Source organism: Dermacentor albipictus, chromosome 4, assembly GCF_038994185.2.
Source record: "Dermacentor albipictus isolate Rhodes 1998 colony chromosome 4, USDA_Dalb.pri_finalv2, whole genome shotgun sequence".
NCBI classification, from domain to species: domain Eukaryota; kingdom Metazoa; phylum Arthropoda; class Arachnida; order Ixodida; family Ixodidae; genus Dermacentor; species Dermacentor albipictus.
In genome coordinates, this window is record NC_091824.1 from 160,381,998 (window position 1) to 160,403,045 (window position 21,048).

Sequence of the window (21,048 nt, forward strand, 5' to 3'; positions counted from 1 at the left end):
AATCTCATTTCAAGGGAAGGTAATCTTGATTCCCTGTAGAGCACAGCCTTGGCTACAAACTTTGGTAGCCCCAGACATAAGCGAAGCGCTTCCCGTTCCAGCAAAACTAGTGGGCGTAGCTCGTAAGCCGCGGCGCCGGAGAATAACACACAGCCGAACTCTAGTATAGGTTGGATATACATGCTGTAAATCATTATGAGTGTGTCTCTGCGCATGCCCCATCGAAAATTGCTTATCCTTCGCAATATCCGCATTGCACGACAAGGTTTTGAATTTATATGTTCAATATGCTGACGCCAATCAAGATTTCCATCATAAATAATTCCAAGGTACTTGACCTTTTCCACTTGTGGGATAGTGGAATGAAGGTGGGAAAGGGATATAGTAACTCGGTCTTGTAGGGGAAATACAAGAACGACACTCTTATTTACATTAACGGACAAGCGAATACTGTACAGCCATGCTTCTAGCTCACATAAGTATTCCTGTAAGCATTCGTACAGTGACTGAATATAACTTGCTGAAGTAAAAAAAACGCTATATCATCAGCGTAAACGTACGTGCTTACATTCTGATGATAAGGAATGAACCTGAGTAGGATGTAAAACAACAGCGGGGACAAAACTGCGCCTTGAGGAACCCTGCGCGTTTGTCTGAATTTTCCCGGTGAAATTCCACTTTGTGCACAGTAAAACTCCCTCCATGCAAGAGCTCTGCAGTCCACGTCACGAAGTAGTCTGGCAATCCAATATCCTGCATCCTCTTTATTAATAAAGGGTATTCCACATTATCGTATGCTTTAGAAATGTCTAATGTAACTAGGGCAGCATATTGTTTTTGGTAACGAGCCAACTGAATTCGGCTTTCTAGGTCGATATGTGCGCACCGAATGCACATCCCTGGTCTAAATCCAATTTGGCAGGGGCCCAATAATTCTCTTGTGGTCACAATCTTAACCATACGTGCGTTTATTAATCTTTCTATTAATTTTACAAAATTTGATGTTAGAGAAATAGGCCGAATATTGTCTAGGGCATACCCTTTGGTTTGGTCTTTCAGCAGAGGAATCACCTTCGCAATTCTCCACACAGGAGGGAACCATGCATATTGTATTGAGTAATTTACGGCATCTAACAAGCCGTTAGGAGCCACTTCAAAGAGAACTTTAATCATCTTGGTAGTGAGTCCATCGGGACCTGGGGCTAGAACTGGTAAACAGGAAACGGCTTGGGACAATTCTGCCATGGAAAACTCTTCGAAATCTTCTGAAGTGCCCTGCGCGTAAGGAGAGAAGGGAAGAGAGGTAGCGAAGCGGGTCTCTAACCCTTGCGCGATTACATTTAGAGAGTCAGCTTTTTCACTTGTGGTTAAAACTACCGACTCTCAGTTCAAGGGGTGGGGAATCATTTTTTGGGATCGTAAAAACCGAAATAATGCATGCTTATTATTTGCTTTTGAAAGCAATTCGAAATGTCGGACATTTTAATCGTCTTTTACCTTACACACCATTCTTTTAAATGTTCCAGCAATAAATTTATAGTTGCTCCAGTTTGTCGGAGATTGGTTATGCATGAGTTGTTTCCCTGCAGCCTTACGTCGCTTGCAGTTCCAGGAGCAATCTTCATTCCACGAATTTGTAGAAGCATTGTTTTTGCGTGCCTTTAACTGGAACTCTGTTCTTTTGCGCGAAGTATCAATGACTGAGCAAATATCCTCAGCTTTCAATGGAGAATCTCCCATTTATTTGAAAGTGGTCTGCAAGCATATTTTAAATGTACGGTAATCCACAAAAGAGTGGATTCGAGCCTCCACGGTGGACTGCGGACGTACCACTTCAAACACAACAGGAAAATGATCGCTGGTTGTCCCGACATCCACAGTTTCCCATGCGGATGTGGGAAGACCTGGACCTGAAAATGTAAGATCCAGCACAGATCTAAACTGTCCGCGAAGAAACGTAACTGATCCCGAATTTTGACACGAAATGTAATTTGTGATTGCCCAGTCCTATAGACGCTTTCCACACAAGTCTGTCCTAGATCCCCATGATACATGATGAGAGTTGAAGTCACCTGCCAAAACTATATTTTTATGCATTTTGCCATAACCTAGTCTAGTGGGTGTGTATCCTGCACACCCGAGGAAAAATATATATTAACTAGCGAGAAAGGCGTACTGCCAGGGAGAGTAATTTCTACTGCTAGAATTTTACATTCTGGAGACATCAGCTGGAATGATATATTTGCCCTGTGGCAAAACGTGCTTGCGACCATAATTAACAGTCCCCCACCTCTAAATGGGCGATCTAGGCGAAAGGACGTAAAATTGCGCAGAGAAAATTGTTTTTCAGGGGATAACCAGGTTTCTTGCAGCAAAATCACATCTGGAGAAATTTGGGAAGATAGAACGTTTAAATCAGTAGAAGCAGTGAATTCTGATCTGCAGTTCCACTGCAACACCCTCATGTACCTTCCAGTGATGAGAGCACCGGAGAGGCCACAGCCTCCTCCATTATGTTACCTTTCGGGTTGACTTCAGGGAGGATTTCCTTGGATTTACTAACTGAGTGTGAAGTAGTAGCCTAAAGTTGAGAACACCGCCATTTCTGTGCCCTCACGTCAATTCCCATGTTTGAGGTATCTTGATAATCCGAGTTGTCTGGGCTATTGGTTGCCTTGGTTGATGAACCTGGAACAGGCCTGACTTGCTCTATATGGGATGCGGACGCAATAGCCCCATTTTCCTGAGAGTGGGTTAAACAAGCATTCATGTCAGAGCATGATGGCAGAGAAGTAGCGCGCGGTAACAATTTTTCTCAGCTTTGATGATGCCAGTCCATTAAAGCATTCCGTGACGCTTTCTACTATGCACTGCATAATTTTAACCATATACTTTCCAATAGCTTGTTGCGATTACCTCTGACAGGCTTCCATCAACGACAGCTTGGGGTCGTGCTGTCACACTCGCATAACCATGGGCTCTTTCTTTTACCGCCGCAATCGTCTCTTGGCGTGAGCAGCGCCTTTTGCCCATAACTTCCATTATTTGAACTCCTTGAGTTCTAGCAGGACAGTTTGAGCAATAAGCTTTGTGGGCTCCACCGCAGAGGCAGCAAGAGCCCGACTCGGCCGAGCAATTACTAGCGGAATGGCTCCCACCGCAGACGCAACAACGAAAGCTGGATTTGCAACCACCCATGCTGTGACCACAGCGCCAACAATTGCGACATTGTAATGGACACGAGGCAAGCGGGTGCACTCTGAATATTAGGGGCCAGTCTTTTATCTCACTAGGGCAAGATGTGTCTGCAAACGTAGAAATTACTGACTCAGTAGGGACACGTGCATTGTCCACCATTATGTTGCACCGGTAAACAGCAATTACTCCAGCCTCGCAGAGCTTTTCTAGGGTCTCTGCCGGACTTAAAGAGGAGTCTACACCACCAACTCTTCCTTTAGTGCAGGCTAGATGCGGGGGAATGAAGGCACTCACTTGCATCGATACAAATGATGAGCACTTAAATAAGTCGTACACACACGCCTGGTCTGGCGAACGGCAAACAATCCCACCTCTGCCAAACTGTCGCACATCAGTGATGTGCAAGTAGTGATGCGTTGCCACCTGAAGTTACACCTGCACTGTCTCCGGGTTGTTGAGCCGGATGGCTCCTCCATGCAGAGGCACCAGCGCCACTGGAATGCTGCTCACCCCCCTACGAAAGAAAGCTTCAAGAGGCATTTGATTAGGTGGTAGCGAGGCCGACCAAGGCGGAGATCGCCCCGTGCCGTCCTCTGGAGAATTTTTCGACATTTGTGGCACTATGTCCGTATCAGACAATATAGGTTTATCTTAAAACGCTGCTTGGCATTTAGAAAACTGGACGAAATCCACCCGACACTTAGCCAAATCCCCATTAGCTCAATGTTGCGATCCGAACCCCAGCGCGCCGAACTGCTTCGGCAGCAGGTCTTGGCGGTCAGCAGGTCAGCGGTCAGCAGGTCTTGACCGTGGTGAACTGCGCATGCACCATTACTTTAACATTTACCAGGGAAGTCAGTGCACACTTCATAGTTGATTTTGTGCTTCTGGAGAACGGCACGCACACACGACGATTGGCCACGATGCGAGGACTTTAAATTTCTGCAAAATAATGTCAAACAAATTTTTTTTGGGGAAAAGGGAAAACATTCCCCAGCTTGTTCTCCTCCCGCGCGGGCGTTCTCCTGAGCAAGTCCCTCCATAGTGCATTAGGTAACAACAACAACAACAACAACAACAAAAACAACAACAACAACAACAACAACAACAACAACAACAACGGTGATGGCGAGCGACCAAGGTCATGGCCTTCGCTTGCTTAGTTCAGTTGGCACGAGTCATGATGATGATATTGATGATAATAAGAATAATCATCATCATCAAAGTCAGCCCGATCACTAAGAGACACGTGTACTATTTCAGGGCGCGTATCACTATAGGGGATTTATATGACCCACCCACTTCGCTGAGCACAAGCCAACCGAAATTCCTAGATTTTTTTGTTTTGTTTTTTTCTCTTCATGCTTTAGACTGCTTCGCCTCCTGTGTTCTTTATCACTTCATGTCATCTGAAATATCTCATGTGAAGTAGCAAGCACTACATATAGCAGGTATGACATCTTAGTTTCCATTGAACTTTTTTTTCTGTCTCTCTCTCAAAGCACAGAGATTTGCGACCAACCATCCTCATGCGTACGTGCCTCTCGTCAAAGGTGCCCAATCGAGAACAAAGTATGCATACCGACTACGCACTCATCAGTTCAAACAACACAACAATTTAACGTTTACATTTCCATAAAGAAAGTCGCAGCTTCGCCCGTAAGGTGGAGCATTGATGGAAAATTAGTGGACAGTATACGATAGTTGTTTTATCGGCTGTATAAATTTGTGAACAATCCTTTAGTAAGTAAATTAACAAGCAAGGTGTCAAGCACGCACAAGCAAACATGAACACATCTGACTCGATGCCCGCGGAAATTGGCTGTCAAGAGAGAGATAAACGGTTGCATAGAAAGGCAGGGAGGTTAACCAGAGGTAGTTCCGGTTGGCTACCCTGCATGGAGTAAGTGTTAAGGGGGTAAAAGAAGAAAGTGAGTGAAAGGGGGAAATACAAGGAAAGAAAGACGAGCACGAAAAAACCGCCTACACTATAGATAGGTAGGGCCCAGCGTCCTTAAAGTCTATCGTGAAGGCCCATAGACCATAGGAACCTTAGTAATGCCAGTAAGGAAGCAATGACTTAAAGCTTTTAGTTCTGAAAGTGGACGATTGTCCAACTGGTCAAAACACTGGCGTGAGGAAACGCGGCCGCCGCAGCCAACGAAGCGACATTCGTGCTGTCTATCGCTTCAACGAAAAGCGCGCACCGAGAACGCACACCACGCGCAAAGCTGCGAAACGTCGAAGCACCTAGCCTCCACCCCCGGCGCAGATCACCCTCAAGATACGGCCGGTCGACCGCGCGCAGCCGCCACATGCACAGTTGAAGGAGGAGTAGAACGCCGCACCTCGTCTCTCCCCGCCCCCCGGTTCCTCGAAACGTTGCGTGCCTCGCGCACAACGGGAGATGGTGCGCTTCCTGCTCGCTTTCGTCTCTTTCGCGGGCGAGATTGAGCCGCGACCGTCGGCTGCCCTCACACGCCTTCCTTCGCACATACAGCGTCGGGCGCCCGGCGACGGTGTTGTCGCCCTTGGACTTTATACGGAACGTCACGGCGACGGCGACGACAGGAATGCGCTTGGAGGGCTCATATAATTACCATCAGAATAAGAACAAATATCTTATCTAAATATAAAAAAAATCTAAAATAAGAAGAAAGCCGTCTGCGGATATCACTGAGGATTATCGTGCTTGTAGGTCCTTACGAGGCCGTGGAAGGTACAGGCCTTTTCTGAGGGTTGGTAATTACGAAAGCGGGCCTGACACATAGGGGTATAGCACGCCACGAGAGCGCCACTGTGCCGCTGGAAATCCACACGTTCTTATATTGGGTAGAGATGTGCGCCGGCCTAGTGCCAAATCTCCATGCGCCATATGAAGATTTCGTGGTGTTTGGGTGGCCCTCTGCCCAACTAGAGGCGGTGTTGTGTTAGAGCATGAGTCGAGGCTGTGGCAGAGAGTTAAAAAGTGGCCTCGATAAACCTCTAAACCGCATCACCCTACTAATCTTGCTCCACCCTTAGGCCATAGGCCGTTCTTAATTTGCCATGGACATTTATTACTTCACTTTCATGAAACTCATTAGCAAGCGTATTAGTAAAGAAGGCGGGCCACTGATTAACAGTTCTCAACAACAAAAAAAAACTATGCCGATTTAGTTGCTGTGGCCGAACTTATAGTGCTCAATTTCCAAGAAAGACTCGTTATTGGCAGGCTCTCGCGGGAATTATAGTGATGACATATCATGGCCTGGGTCGGGAGTCACTGGTGTGCGAGTCACTATTGCCTACACGCACTTTTGCAGCTGATATGGACCAAACTGTTAACTGGATCAAAACAAAGGATCATCATCATCATCATCATCATCAGTCATGTTATGTTCACTGCAGGACGAAGGCCTCCCCAGCGATCTGCAATTACCCTGTCCTGCGCCAACCGATTCCAACTAGCACCCACGAATTTTTAAATTTCACCGCCAGCAAAGGCGGAACGTCACGTCAGCATGTTGCAAGTAAAGTCCTGGAGAAGGCTGCACAATGTTTTTTATTAGCAGAGAAAGTATTACTAATTACAAATTTATGTTTATGTTAGCAATGTCAACAGATTTGCAGAGCACACTTAAAAGCACACACAAAAAGTAAGCCCACAAAACCGTTCAATTCAGCTGTGGCTGCAAACATTTGTTTTTATCTGCCCAGACGGTTTCGCTCTTAGTGTGCTCACCCTATTTATGATATGTCCTCGTAATCGGGTTTGTTGTGCAATATTTTTCATGTACTGGAAGATGTATCTTGCCGGTTCGTAGCAACATGCATCACGAAAGTAGATCAAGCGCAGTAGCGTCGGGCTTGCCGCGACTGATTCAAGGAAGAGATCACGCGTGTGTAGCTGTCATGGTTTCCTGGAATTTCGCAGAATGTCACAGATTCAAAACGAAAATAGCGCCCTATAAGTGGTAGGTCTGCGTATTTATGAAGTAATATAAACACACGAGCGAATGTGGCATCAACAAACGCAGGAGTACAGCACTAGGCACATAAATTTACAACTATATACAAAAAGGAAAACACTGTCATTTTTGGGTACGCGAACTATACATGAAGCATGCAGCTTGATTTTTTTAAAGCGCTGCACTTACATTCTGAGATAGCGAACCTTCTTATTGCTCAAAGAATGAGCACTTTGATGCAACATTCATGGGCGACCCTACAGCGCAGCGGAAGGTTTCAGCAAAGTGAATAGAGTGCTTCAGAGGCACGTTGCATTCTTGTTGTCTGCCAATATCACCTTTCTTGCCACATAGCACGTAGCAGTGACTCATAAAGAATATGTGGTCGTCGAGAAAGTTCTCCAGGCCCCGAATTCTTAGGTCCTCCACGCCGCCGACCTTGACAGCCGCGTTCTCGATAGCCTTCTTGTAGGCCGCGTAAGACAGTTCGAGCGCCGGTATCGCAGGGATAACACTGACCGCTTTTTGTTCTGCAGCTATCCTGAGGTCGCAGTTAAGGCGGCGATTGTACTCGGCTGATTCGGACTTTCCCCACCAATGGATGCTCTCGCCACGGTCATTCACAGTCGTGCCTGCCGGGTCAATGCTTCTGATGATCTCTTTCGCAAGTAGGGTCCCCGCGGAGGCGTAGTTCATTGCGAAAATTCCTCTAGGGTAGAAAAGCGGTGGTTCCAACCCTCCTAAGGCGCCGTCAACGGCATTCAGTAGGTACGCGTACGTGTATGCTTGGTGACGAAAGGTGCGCTTCTTTTTGAAAACATCATGGAAGCTCTGGTGCACTTGTAGGGCTTGATACAGTGCCGAAGAAGACAACCAGCTCTCCATAAATGCCGTATTGTTGATGGAAGGAAATTGCCCATAAAGTGCTGCGCGTTGTAGAGGTACAAAAAACTGTTCGGCGGGCAGGATGTTCAGATCCATTGTGTTGACTTTGCGCATCGCCGTTTCCCGAATCTCGCGGTCGACCCAAGAGGTCCTTTTCATAACCTGATTGAATTCGGCTTTGAGACTTTGTAGGAAGCTTGAGACGCCAAGGCGTGCTTCGTGCGTAGGATAGAGCCGCGTTATATGCTCACTGGAGGAAAGAGCGCCGAAACGAGAATCCACGTACTCCAAGCACGCACGCTGCTTCTTCTCTTCAGTGTTGTCATAAAACATGAATCCTGGCTTTCCGGCAGCCACCCAAAGGTGGGACTGGATGAACATCCAGGCAATGCCGATCAAAAGCTCTACTTCGGTGTAGTCGCGAAACAGTGCGTCGATTCTGTTCAAGATCTCGGCGTCTTCAAGTACTACGAAGTTATTGAAAGCCCAAGAGAGCTTCAGGCTGCTGTATGCGCTGTTAAGGTCCTTTAACCACCTGCCAGGCTCTATGTTACCTGTTCTAGCATCGAGTTCACTAATGACAAACCACGACTGCTCGCTGTGAGTTTCATACACGTTTGCTTCAGTAAAGGACTTCTCTAGCCGCTGCAGCAGTGAGGGCTCGTATTCGACGTATTCTTCTCGATCCAATTCCAAGAGTTGTTGTTTGGCAACCCTTTCGTAGTCCACCAAGCTCAGTGGTCTTTGATGACGATCATTCCAGGCTACGCCATTGTAACGCCTGCAGAATACCAACACGTTCCCCGTGGATTGATTGGTAGCGATTTCTAACCTGAACAGAAAGTTGAGGTCGTATTTTGCTGACATGTTGAGCATGACTTCTAACGGCCGTGCTTTAGAAAGGTTTGGTTTTCTAGAGGGCCAATCCAGGTTTAGGGTGTCCATGAAGTTGTTGATCCAAAAAACGTTGACATCGATATCACTTTCTTCTGGATACACGCACTTGCTGTATAACCTGCTTGCTCTCCCAACGCGCCAAATGTCGGCCTCAAGCTCTTTGATCTCGTCTTTCACGGCGTCTTCATTGAGTTTGTCTTGGACAGAAAGCGCGGGAGATCCTTTCTGCCAGCCGCTGCAGACGAACGCGTAGAAATCATCGCATGGATCGTGGCTAGTGTTTATCGTGGCCAAAAGTCTATTGGCGTGATTGATACACGCGTCCGTGACGCAGTAGTGGACCTTCTTCACAGGTTCAGTGAAGAAGAACAGGAAAGCGATGATGCACGCCAGCAACACGAACACGAACACGGCGGCTGCCACAATTAGCTGCTCTCTCCGCCGCGTCGGCCCTTCGTGGTCCGTTGGCTTGAGCATAGGTTGCACTTTCTTTAAGGATGTGCCGTCTTGCGCCAGGGACTGCAATGGCAGATGATGATTCTAAGGTTAATCACTGCCCAGAGTCCTACAGTCTTGTTACTTCCTGACTGTACTGCTGCTAGGCGAAGACGGCAAATTTCAAAGCTATTGCGATAAGGACGAAACATAAGGTAGAGTCTGGGCTAAAATACCACACCAGGTCGCCATTACAACAAACAGCTAGAGGACAGGACAAGAGCAAGGCTGACGACAGCAACTGTCATCAACTGTCTTTGTGATTGTACTATCATGTCTGCAGCTTTTCGTACTCACTATGCGTTTGAATTTCTTAGAATAAACCGCGGTGCTTTACCATCCGCTTTGTTATTGTCCTGTTTTCTGCGCTGCTTATAGTATCTAAGGAAATACCTCAACTTTAAACTGTTGCCTACACTAGGCGTAGCGTGACCGCGTTGTTACGCAGCCTCCTCTTGGCCAGTAAGCGACTGGTCTCCCACGCACCCGCTTGCACACAGCTACTGCCATGGCGCTTCCTCTCCTCGCTCCGCTCGCCAGTACGGATGTGCATACCCCATATAGACATGGTTTCGTTGCGCTATGCTGTGCGGATGTCTCTAATTGCCGATACAACAGTGAGCACAGAAAAGTATCAAGCAGAAGAGGGGCGGTAGAGCACAATGAGTATGTAGAGACTAACGAGGTATGCGATGCGTATGGAAGTGGCGACGGAGCAGACGAAGTGACGGGTCGACGAGGTACACGCGGCCGCGGAGCGCGAGCAACAAGAGAAGATACGCGCGGAAAGACGCGTACTTTAAAAAAAGCACTTTGTCGAAGACAAAGTCTTCCAATCAGCGCAGCTTAGTCTCGATGGTCTGTTCAGCGGACGTTCGCTGAACAGACAGACCATCGACCATCCAACAGATTATCGGCCACGGGTAGCTTCTCCTGTAGCTCGCATTCCACGGCCGCGCGTATGTCGTCGGCGCGTAGCTGGGCCTCCTGGCTCGCCACTTGGATACGTATAGCATAGCTCTGTATTCTCTGCGTAGCATTTGCAGTCTACCACTTATATTTAGCTTGATATTTTCGAGGGCTCATTGTTGTATCTGCAATTAGAGACCTGCGCGCTACATAGCGCAGCTAGCGCAACCGAACCGCGTCTATTTGTGGCGCGCACATCCGCTGGCTATGGAGAGTTAACTTGTACAGAAAGAAAACTAAACAAAATTTTATTGGAGGTATAGTCTAATTGTACCGTAATTAGTAATCGGTTTGCTGAACTACCTTAAACTGCGGGCAAGACGCTCTCCTGCCTAGGAAAAACGCTATTACAGGCTTTGCGTTTAGTCTCCCGTGCCTAAATCAGAATTTAGAGGCACCAAAACTGCATGGGCTATAGTATGACACGTGTATTATCCCGAGGTTATTATAATAGTGTGCGCATATTCTAAACTTTAAAATTACGAACCAATAATTGCGACATTTGATTCGGCTTTCGAATGGAATAGTCGGTATTTTTAAATAGCTTTCTCATACTTCAAACCGCTAACTATGCTCGATCAAGCATAAATTTGAGCAAATGTGCAATAAATTTAATCTCGATGACCATAGCCAACCTAGAGCACGAAAAGTTACGCAGTCGAGCTCACTACGTCGCTCAAGGAGTAAGACTTTAACGCCTAAACCGCCATCATACGCGTACAACTAAGTATGCAAATAAAATGTGTATTTGCTTATAGTACTCAATTTGTGATTTAATTAAACAACGTTATATACTTTGCACTGTAGTGATAAAAGCTTGCTAGAGCTGCGAATACGCTAGGTTGTCAACATTGTTTTCTATTAATGGCGAAAACAGTTGTTAATTATTTGAAAACTAATAAAGGTGCTCTAAACTTGATTCGATTTGCTGGCTTCTGGCACTATTCAATTCGCATTTATCAACCCAGCCCACTGACACATGGACGATGCAAAAACAAGGTGGAGAAGTGCACTTCAGTATCACTAAATGTGGGCTGGCCCCTTTATGACCTGTTCAAGATTAAATGGGAAAGTAATGTACAGGGATGATTCAGCTTGTGTACACGACTACGTGGCCCATTGAAGACCCGATGTTATCGTGGCCAAGAGTCAAAGCACATAATTATATTGGTAGATTGTTTGCTATGTTCGTGTAAACATCGTGTAATGACTGTACGCATGATTGTGATATCAGCATTCGGTAGTGTGTAAACGACACTGATGAGAACATTGCACTGATGTAATTGAACGTAAAGCCATGTGATAGTCATATTCGTACGGTTGGGTATTAGCCACTCTACGAAGACGTTAACTAATATTCAAAAATAGCCGTTTTCAAACAAAACAGTAGCGCCTAGAGAACCATGCCGTAGGAACTACGTCAGGAACTCCCCAATGCTCCACCAGCATCGGGGAACGGTTCGTTGCAGGGTGTCTCGTAAGGTCAGAGAAATCTGGGCGCTTTTTGCTACAGAATTCAGTTCCTATATGTGCCTTTGCCTAGGTACGAGGAGGACGACTAGCTTCGCTTCGTTTAACAGCCGCTTAAATTATGTGCAAACGGGTTCATAGCAGCCGCAACAGTCTGTAATGGCAGAGCGTATGTTTTTTATCGTCAGTGGTTGGCCCGTGTCACTGGGGCGCCACGTAAGATTTGCTCTCCTTAGCAGAGCGTCTCCACATTCTGCCAGTGCCATGGTCACCGGCGGCGGGAGGTGTGCTCACCCCAATGGGAGAGCACGCCGGCACCATAGCCTTTCTTCACTAGTGTGCCTGCGTGCTTGGTTGCCTTCACAAGAGCATGCAGCCATTAAAAATAAGTGCAGTAAAACTTGAACATTTTACAATAAAACGAATTCGCAGTAACAAAAATATCACAGTTTCGCCACACGGGCAAAGCAATGAATGCAATGGCAACACACTGGAACGTTATACGAAGTGAGGCTAGCAGCTTTAGGAGCACTATTAATTGTAGGAAACATGTGCTTAATAAATAACTTGGTGTGCCGCGGCGTAGCCAGGTGGATATGAAGAGAGAGCATCAATGACCACTACAAGGCGCGCGTGAAGCGGTGTCGTTGATGAAAAGTGGCTCCCGTGGGCAGCGCGTGCAGGTGCGAAAGGCTATACGCGTTCTGTGTTGCCGATCCGGGCAGCATCGCATTTGTGCCGCGCGTCGGAAAATGAACAGATGAGATAGCTTTGACTAAACTGCGCAGGAGAAGGTAGCGCGCTTAAAGGTGGAACGCGACCAGTGATTCCAGCTTGTTGTCGCCCTGGGCCGCCATCGCGTGCACATATGCGATGGTACGCTCGCTCGAATGTGCTTACAATTATGGCAATGTAATAATCACGTGACCAGAAGTAAGTAGAGTATTTAATGAGGGGTAAAAATGAATAGCCTAAAATATAGTATTGAGATGTAAACAATCGTGAATATAAGAGGAACACACTTCACTCGACGACCGCGACAACCGCCTTGTGGTCGCTGAAGTAGGTTGGCAATGGTAGGCAGTCCACTCGGGATGCGCCACACTTTCCAAAAACACAATCCAAACAGGTGCTGTTGCGTGCAGTAACCTGAGTGACACCTGACAGGAGGCGAAGTTCAAGTACGGCATCAACGAACACGACAAGCCACCCGTTTTCTCACCGAAGCGCATTGACGATAAAGTCTTCAGTAATGATGAGGGGCGCATTCTCGAGGCACACCGCACTGAATTTGTGCACCAAGAAGTTAGTAACGTCGGTCCGCGAGGTTCCTGGTGAAAAGCAGACTGTCACGACGATGAAGCCCTGTGATGTTCGAACGGCACACACATCGCCACCACTCATCTAGGGCAGCGAGTTGAGTTGGTAGGGAACGCTTCGCGATAAAAAGCGTGGTTACCTCGAAAGGCTCGTAAACGGCCACTCAAACTCGGCGATCGCGTTGCTTTTCTAGGCTAATGCACTTGTAACCTGTGAAGTCCACAGGAATGCCTGTTCACGTTTCAGATAAGCATAGAAGCGGTACCTCGCGGACGAAGTGGTAGTGCGAGACATCAAAGGCGGGCGCAGGCAAGGAGCGTACGCTGATGTTGCATATTGCTAAGTTGTGGGTTGAGTGGAGGATGGCAATGCACTTGGCGGTGACCTTACTGAGTGAATGGTTTTGTAATCGACAAAATTCGGTTGTAAAATTCGCAGGTGGCTTGGGAGATAGAGCGGCCCGGTCGGGCGCACGCGGGTCCACCGGCCGCCCGGAGGAGAACGCGCCCCCCATCCTACTCTCCGCCCGGAGCCTTGCGCGTGACGGTAGACAGCCCCTCCCCCCCCACACCCTTTCGTGCGCCAGAACGAGCCGTGATCGCCGGCTCACCCTCCCACGCTTTCACTCGCGTATACAGAGAATGGCGTGCGGCGCGCGCCAACGGTTGAATCGCAATTGGACTTTATACGGTATGTCACGGCGACAGTGACGGCAGAAGTGCGCTTGGAGTGTCTATGTAATTGCTATCGCAAAAGAAAAATTGCTGGCTCTCCTGTAGAGTGAGAGAAATGTTTAATGATACGAAATGGCAACTGGCAAAGCCGATTAGTTGGAGATGATACTAGCCACAATATTAAAATGGTCTAGTGCACGTTCGCAACGGCACACCGCACCACGCCATAGTGTACATTGGTCCATTTGGACGCTGCCCAGCTAGAAAAAAAACTGGCTACAGGCGGCAAGAAATCCAGCGAAAGACGCCAGGGAGACAGAGCGCACTGCCGAGCTAGAAGAACAAATGCGCCTGAAGGAGGTGCCACACAGCGTCGCGCCATCTCTCGAGGTGACTCAAAACTGGCGCCACGAAACTCACGGACCGCTGGCGTTCTTATGAGCAAAGGCAACCCTGTCTCAGCGCCAAAAGATGACAATAAAGTGTATGATGCCCTGTATGTGCCTTTTGAACGTCGCAATTGTAAATGACAAATAAAACTTGAGAGTACTAGAATTTACAGTTTGAATGGTTTTGCGAACAAACAATAGGAAGAACTCGGAAGCAATATTTTTCTTAACTTGTCTGGGCAATAACAAGTGTTATGTAAATCGGTCCTGTACAAAGAGTTGGTGGCCAGGCACCGCATTTCTCAAGTTCTGACTGGTTACCCAGATGATCTCGTTTTGTTGTCGCAACTTGTTCAGATGTTTTCATTTGAGTGCCCGGATGTTCTCGCTTGAGTACACAGATAACGGCTCTGGCTTCTCAAGGTCACTTGAAGGTCGCCGACAACGGCAGCTAAATGCAGCATCGACCTACACGCTATATAAATTTTAGAAGCACAACTGAGAAATTAAATTTTACTCACAATTCTGAGGGCTGGCCTGGATGTATCATTTTCAGTCAGGGTCTTCTTTACACTGAAGTCCATGTCGGCAATGGACTTCCTTCTGCGGAAGTCGATGTCGGTAGCAGACTTCCTCCTGCCGATGTCGAAGCTCGCAAAATGTTTTAGCCTACTGGGCTCCCCTTCCGTCAAGGATTTCTGTCGGGCACCATGGCTGGTCAGCCGACTAATATTACGGAGCTTGCTCGATTTGTCTCGTCCCTGCGTCGGAGAAATGCGTTAAATATCCATGACAGGATTCGCAGCACTTTATGCCTGACTACACAAAGCGTGCCTTTGGAACTGAAAGTAGTAAATCCTTTTTTCCATGGGACTACAAGCGAATGTGACGCTACAGCTCCTTACGTACGCGTGTTGCCGTGCCGATCGTGCCTCTAAAGTTTGTCCAAAATATGCATGTGCTAACAAATGCCTAAACTCGCCTTTAGAACTGTTCATTACAGAGTGCAGTGCATCGCCTTCTTACATAGTCATGATACATTATCCGGCCTGTGTTCAAAACGCATTGACTTGTTTGCCTATGATCCCTCGCCGCGGACACTGCCCAATTTAACCTATTTGGCTTTCTACACGAGCTAACTTCATTTAACTTAATGCAATATCAGTTATGCACTTTCTGAACTTATATTATCGCATTTGAAATGTGCTCTGCTGCAGTAGTCAGTGGTGAATTAACCAAACATACATTTTTTTATTACTGACTATCTTTAAATTCCTATTTTCTTTCTATTGCCCGGGATGCGACGGAGCTTGTAACCCTCTTGTTTTCTTCAAGCAGGGCTTCTTAGCACGAACCACTGTCTGTCCTTGTGCTATTGTTAATTTATACTGTCATCATGACGGAAATTGTGACATCACCGATCTTGCATCAAAGTGTGATACCATGAAGTAGTACCTATTTGCAACTCATGAAGAGAGACAACAAACAGCTCACATATTAAGGCTCAGGGAGAGGGGTGTACTGTTTTCTTTTTTACGCAGCGTGGACTATGTTTTTTATTGAAGCACACAATTTTGGACGATTCAGTGAGTTCAGTCATAGTTCCGACGGAGGCGGGAAAATCGGATCAAGCTATACGAGGTTATTCTTCCTCGCGATTTATATGTGCCTCTTTTTCTCCGAGTTCCGGACTGTGGAACAATGGAAACGTGCGCAGAATGAAATCATCTTTACGTATGTTGAGGCAATACTTTCTGAAATGTGGTACTAGAATATCGAGAGTGTATCAACGGTTAAATTTAGCGTCAGTTTCTTGTCTTCCAAATTTTTTCATTGCGTCAGCGATGTTGGGATTTGCATCAAAATTAAGACGGGTTAAATCAAAATATTAAAACAAATGCCGCTTAGAAGTGCTTGCCTGTTTGAAATAGGAATCATATGCAAACTAAGCCTGTCGTCAGCTTATTCTTGGACGATATTTACTAGCGGATCAGGTGGACACCATGCCACTATATACGACCTTATAACTAGTATAAATGACGCAATGTTTCTATATATGATGGAATCCAACTCTACAAAATGCTATAGCATACAGTCATTTTCATGCAATGAACGGTATGTGGCGACACAATTCACGATGCGAGGTGTTGAAGTCGGCGAGCAAGCGCCTGGCCTCCAATCCCTTCCGCTACCTCACCTACACGCCCGGAACATAACGCAGCCCCACCACTCGCAGCTTCAGCTGTCAAGGAAATCACTGCAAGGCACACAAGCAAATACTACAGGCTGTGTAATGTCTGCAAATTTTGCTTATCTAATCATGGCACTTAGATCTTTTAGGATGTCAGATAAGCATAAGCTAATATGGTCCCGTTGTCGTGACGGTGGAGAATCAAACCGTGGCACAACGGCGATTCACAAAAGTTAACATTTTATTGAGTGAACCAGTACCCACAAAAGCCACTTACACTCAAGCACAACGACAGTGACGGAGACGTGCGTCAATCGTAGAAAATATTATCAGCGGATAAGAATGGCCAGCTATTTATACGTGGATCAATGAACATTCTAGCGTAATCATTGGTACTCGTGTAAGTTCTAGAGTGCACAGTACTATTCGCGTCACGCCTGCAATCCTATTAATCAGGGCTCACCGACAACATAAGCAAGATAATAACTTGTAGCATCTCTTATCCTGCGAAAGACAGTCACCGGAAAATATGAACAAGTACGTGTAGTAATATGATGCTATAAAGTGTCTTTTTAACTGTCACAATTCCTCTCTGTGCCTGTTTAGCGCTCAATCAGCCTGTTTTGCGAGGCATCAGGGCTGAGCCCATAGCCAGACGAATTTGTGTAGCCTACTAAATAACACCGTGATCCTGCCACGAATGTAGCCTATGGCTCCGGGAATAAAGCGAGAGCATACCCAGCATGAGTATATTAGCGTTGAACTCACCACACTGGCGACTTGAGGCGGCGGATTGACTGGTGTCATGTGTTTGACCTTTTTAGTGGCCTCACCGGTGGACTTAGAGCCCGTTGAACCTGCTCCTGGTCCCTTCAGCGAACTTCTATGTCTCGTGTGGCGTTGAGACATCGCGGTGTACGTTCCAGTGGGGTCGGCCTTGCCAGCAGCGGTACTAAGGGGTGGCGAAGGCTGTGACGCTATCGGGCTTTTCTTGGGTCCAGTGGTCAATGCTTGGCCCTGTTGCTCGAGGCTGGAGCACGAATCAATGGCGGTCCCCACGGGGCTTCTTAGTGATTGGCACCAGGCGTTGTCCGAAGGGGCTGCCTGGTTCTCGTTCTTGCGCGAGAGCAGAACGAACGAGACAGCCTCGGGCTCGTCTTCTTCTTCCCTGTCTCGCTGTCAGAACGCTGGCGATGAGCGGTGCCGAAAACAGGATACTTCGGTGTCATTTCGAAAAGTACTGCTAGCGCACATCTCAAGCTGAAACTGTCAAGGAAAATGATCACTGCACTGCTTCTTTTCTACAAAAAAAAAATATTCGAACCATTTGACAAACACAGTTAATGTGATAGGCCCGGTCATGGAGGTCTTGTCGAGAGATTTAGACCGCAGACTTTGAATCTTTTATGTTGGGAAATTTCCCACAGATCCTGTGTTTCAAAATGCGGACACGCTGATTGAAGAAAGAACAAAAAAGTGAGAAGTTTGCCGAGTGTCGCGCTATCTGCTGAAGAAGAAGCAAATAAAACAAAACGAATCAACTGCAAGTGTATTGCAGCCAGAGATCTTGATTTCAGTGGCTTATCATGCTCCACTGATGTTACGAAGGATCCTATGTGACATGGTCTGCCCTTAAAAACAGCAGTGGGCCTTGTGTTTATTGTTCCTCGCTCCCTGTCTGCGTCGCTGTCTTTCTCTTCTTTCATCTCTCAACCTTTCTAAAATTAACCACCTAAAAAACATTATCTAAGACTCGGTTTAATTGTAAACAGACCTGCTTTTTTAACATTGTCTTATCTGCAACTATTATTATTGGCTTTAGTGAAATATTTTTCGCCTTTAAAAGCGCAGGTTACTTATATGCTTTCAGAGATTTTGGAAGCCTGTTTCCTCTAACGTATAGCGACGACGCAGGTGCACATTGACGTCAAAATGCCGCACCCCTACAAATCGTGGCTTACGTGCCACAAGAATTAGTTAAGTATCGGCTGTTATACGCCAAATTCTGACCACACAGCGTGCACTCTTTTCAAGCCCGTAACTATATCTGCCTACCTTAACCCTCTATTGCATGAATTATGAGAAAGTCATCTTAAAAATTATTTTTTCAGCTCTTATTATTGATTGAATGAACAAACACATATAGAAAAAGTTTAAAAGTTATAACGACTGTATTAATACAGATACATCTTTGTGCCAAATATGGCACACCATGAAGATGGCCGGACACTCTTGCTGCCATGGGCGGAAAACAAAGCATTACGGATGGCGGTCTTTTTAGCGCGATGTGTGGAATTATATGAAACAGTTGTTTGCTGCTTTCAGGCACAGATGAATGTTGCACTTCCTCTATCTTACCGATGACTTGTTTGTGCAAGATGGACGCTTACATCTTTGTTTCTTCTGGTCAAATTCTGGCCAATGGCCGACTTGGTCAGATCGGTCGTCTTTGGATGGCATTGCGGCCACTTGTCGCTGTGCTTTTTTGACTTGAACCTTGAATTCGATCTCTTGATTAGAAGCCTTTCCTGGTCGCTTGTTGGGTAGGCCGTTGTTATGCGAGGTAAGGCATTCTGCAATTTCTGCTTTGAATTGAGCCAGCGGTAGTACTTGTTTCTTCCCAAGCTGCTCCTGCACTCTCCTGTTCAATAGCCATGCTGCTACTTCCGATAAGTCTAGCATATGCATAAAAATTCGAAAGTGCCATTTCTTTGACCTGATATGTATGCGGTAAAATCCAAGCAGTGAGTCCAGCAGGTCGACCCCACCCATGTGCCTTTGTGGACCTTTACTAGGCTGGGGCAATCAATTTCGCGAAACTGCCTGGCCGAGGTAAACCAGCGCATAGTCTTTTGGACTGGATCTCTCCCAACAAAGCTCGACAGAAATGTCACAGCGCGGCTATCGTACCACTGCACACACGATAACTCCACGTCATCTACCACGCTTGTGAGCGCCTCTGAAGCACCACGTCCTTTACATTTCAGTTCCTTTTCGCTTTTCAGGCGGCAGTTTGGTAGACGATTCGCCCTCACTGTACCGATCGGTAAAATTCCATCTTGTGATAGAGTGACCTGCGGCATCGGGCTATTGAACATATGGCAGCACGTTACCATATTTTGTCTTTCAAGTTCATACTGTGCCAAATATGGCACACAACGATTTCGGTTTCTCTGCTGTAGTTGCAGACGAAATTGAGAAAACTAATAACTGGCTTGAATTGGTGAGACGAAAATATATGCCAAAATAATTTTTCTATGTTTCTGCGGTGGAAATTTTCAGAGAAAAAAATACCAAATTGCTCATGTTTGCCCCCTCCGAGTTTCACGTCACTTCCCAAAACCTACTTCACCTCTGTTTTGCGTATCGCTCAAGAGGTGGCAGCACTCGCCCATAATAAGTGCGCATAACTATGAGAATTATTCTGACGGTATCACATTCTCAACTGGGAATCTCACACACACGAAAAAAAAATGGTAACCGGTATGTGCCGAATACGGGACGCCATGCAATAGATGGTTAATATAACTATATATCTAAAGAGATCCGGTCGGTTGGGGCATTTGATTAATGTTTATGTGCTAAAGCTGTTCTTTGTAAACTCGCGTGGTTTAGGACCCATGCGCATAGTAGCAAGTGATCTAGGTGCGAAAATCACCAGAACAGTGCCTTCAGCAGTTGCAAGGGCAGTTGTGTTTCTCAAATAACTGCAGAAAGCTACTCTGCACAACAAATGAATCAGAAAGAGGCAATTGACCTCCTAAAAACTATCGAAGACACTACCTCTCTGCTGTGAATAGCGCCCCCTCGGAAGAACCAGAAAGCTGTGGAAAAAGAAGAAAAGAAACTACTGGTAACTATGGAAACATCGTAATCTGCAAATAAGATACATGCACATTGCGCACAACATGTACTATGCTTCAATGCACCATTCACCCAAAGTAAGAAAACTTCGCTTACACAAACGTACATCATGGACGCGCTCTGCGTGGTTATTTACGCATATAGCTTGCTTTGGGAACTAATCGCAGTTTTTCATGTCTAATAATTTTTGCTGGCCGATCTCGAATATTGTGCAGTCTAACACAACGACATAAACCGCAAGGTGGCACTGGTGGTACCGGTGGGTACAGTGAAAGCAGGGGGAAAGTAAACATGTCCGCAATAAAGATTAGTAAGACGCGATTTGAAGATTGGTGGAAGTAGGGAAAGTACAAAAAAAAAGGAGGCGTACAAAGACAAAGTTCACAAAAGGGGGCCAGAAAATTTGGTTATGGGAATTCATCGAGGTTTTTTTTTTGTTCCCTTTTGTTTTCTTCTTTAACCTAGGTAGGACATACGGAAATATAACAGCAAGAGCTTGGTGGCGCAACCCATCGCCTCGTTCTAAAAGGGACGCTCATAATCTCCATCCGTCCATCCGTAAGGGGAATGTTTTCGCATTTCCCCCAAGCGATAGCTACCGCTTTGAGACTCAGTCGTTAAGACGCATCGCCTTTAGAGGGACGCGCAAAAACTGTTGTTTAGGACGCTGCGCCTATGGTCGCAGCTACCAGAGGCTGTCGCAGATGTAGCCCGGGGTTCCAAACTGATCCTTGAGGAAATGGTGC

The 21,048-nt window shown here is 46.5% G+C and overlaps 1 protein-coding gene across 1 annotated transcript; it reads right to left on the reverse strand.

Annotated features, from left to right (window-relative positions):
- Positions 1–6,724: 6,724 nt before the first annotated feature.
- On the reverse strand, positions 6,725–17,600 carry LOC135899940 (neprilysin-2-like). The gene is made up of 3 exons (XM_065429314.2): positions 17,207–17,600; positions 14,769–15,008; positions 6,725–9,449 (listed from the first exon to the last, which is right to left on the reverse strand). Exons 1-3 carry the CDS (start codon positions 17,345–17,347, stop codon positions 7,359–7,361), a joined length of 2,472 nt encoding a protein of 823 aa, XP_065285386.2. The 5' UTR covers positions 17,348–17,600; the 3' UTR covers positions 6,725–7,358.
- Between the last annotated feature and the right edge of the window lie 3,448 nt (positions 17,601–21,048).

Coding starts and splice junctions, on each gene's coding strand:
- LOC135899940 (XM_065429314.2), bottom strand. CDS start 17,347: ATGTCTCAACGCCACACGAGACATAGAAGTTCGCTGAAGGGACCAGGA. Junction 15,009..17,206: donor CGCCTCAAGTCGCCAGTGTG/GTGAGTTCAACG, acceptor TCTCCGACGCAG/GGACGAGACAAATCGAGCAA. Junction 9,450..14,768: donor CCAGGCCAGCCCTCAGAATT/GTGAGTAAAATT, acceptor CTGCCATTGCAG/TCCCTGGCGCAAGACGGCAC.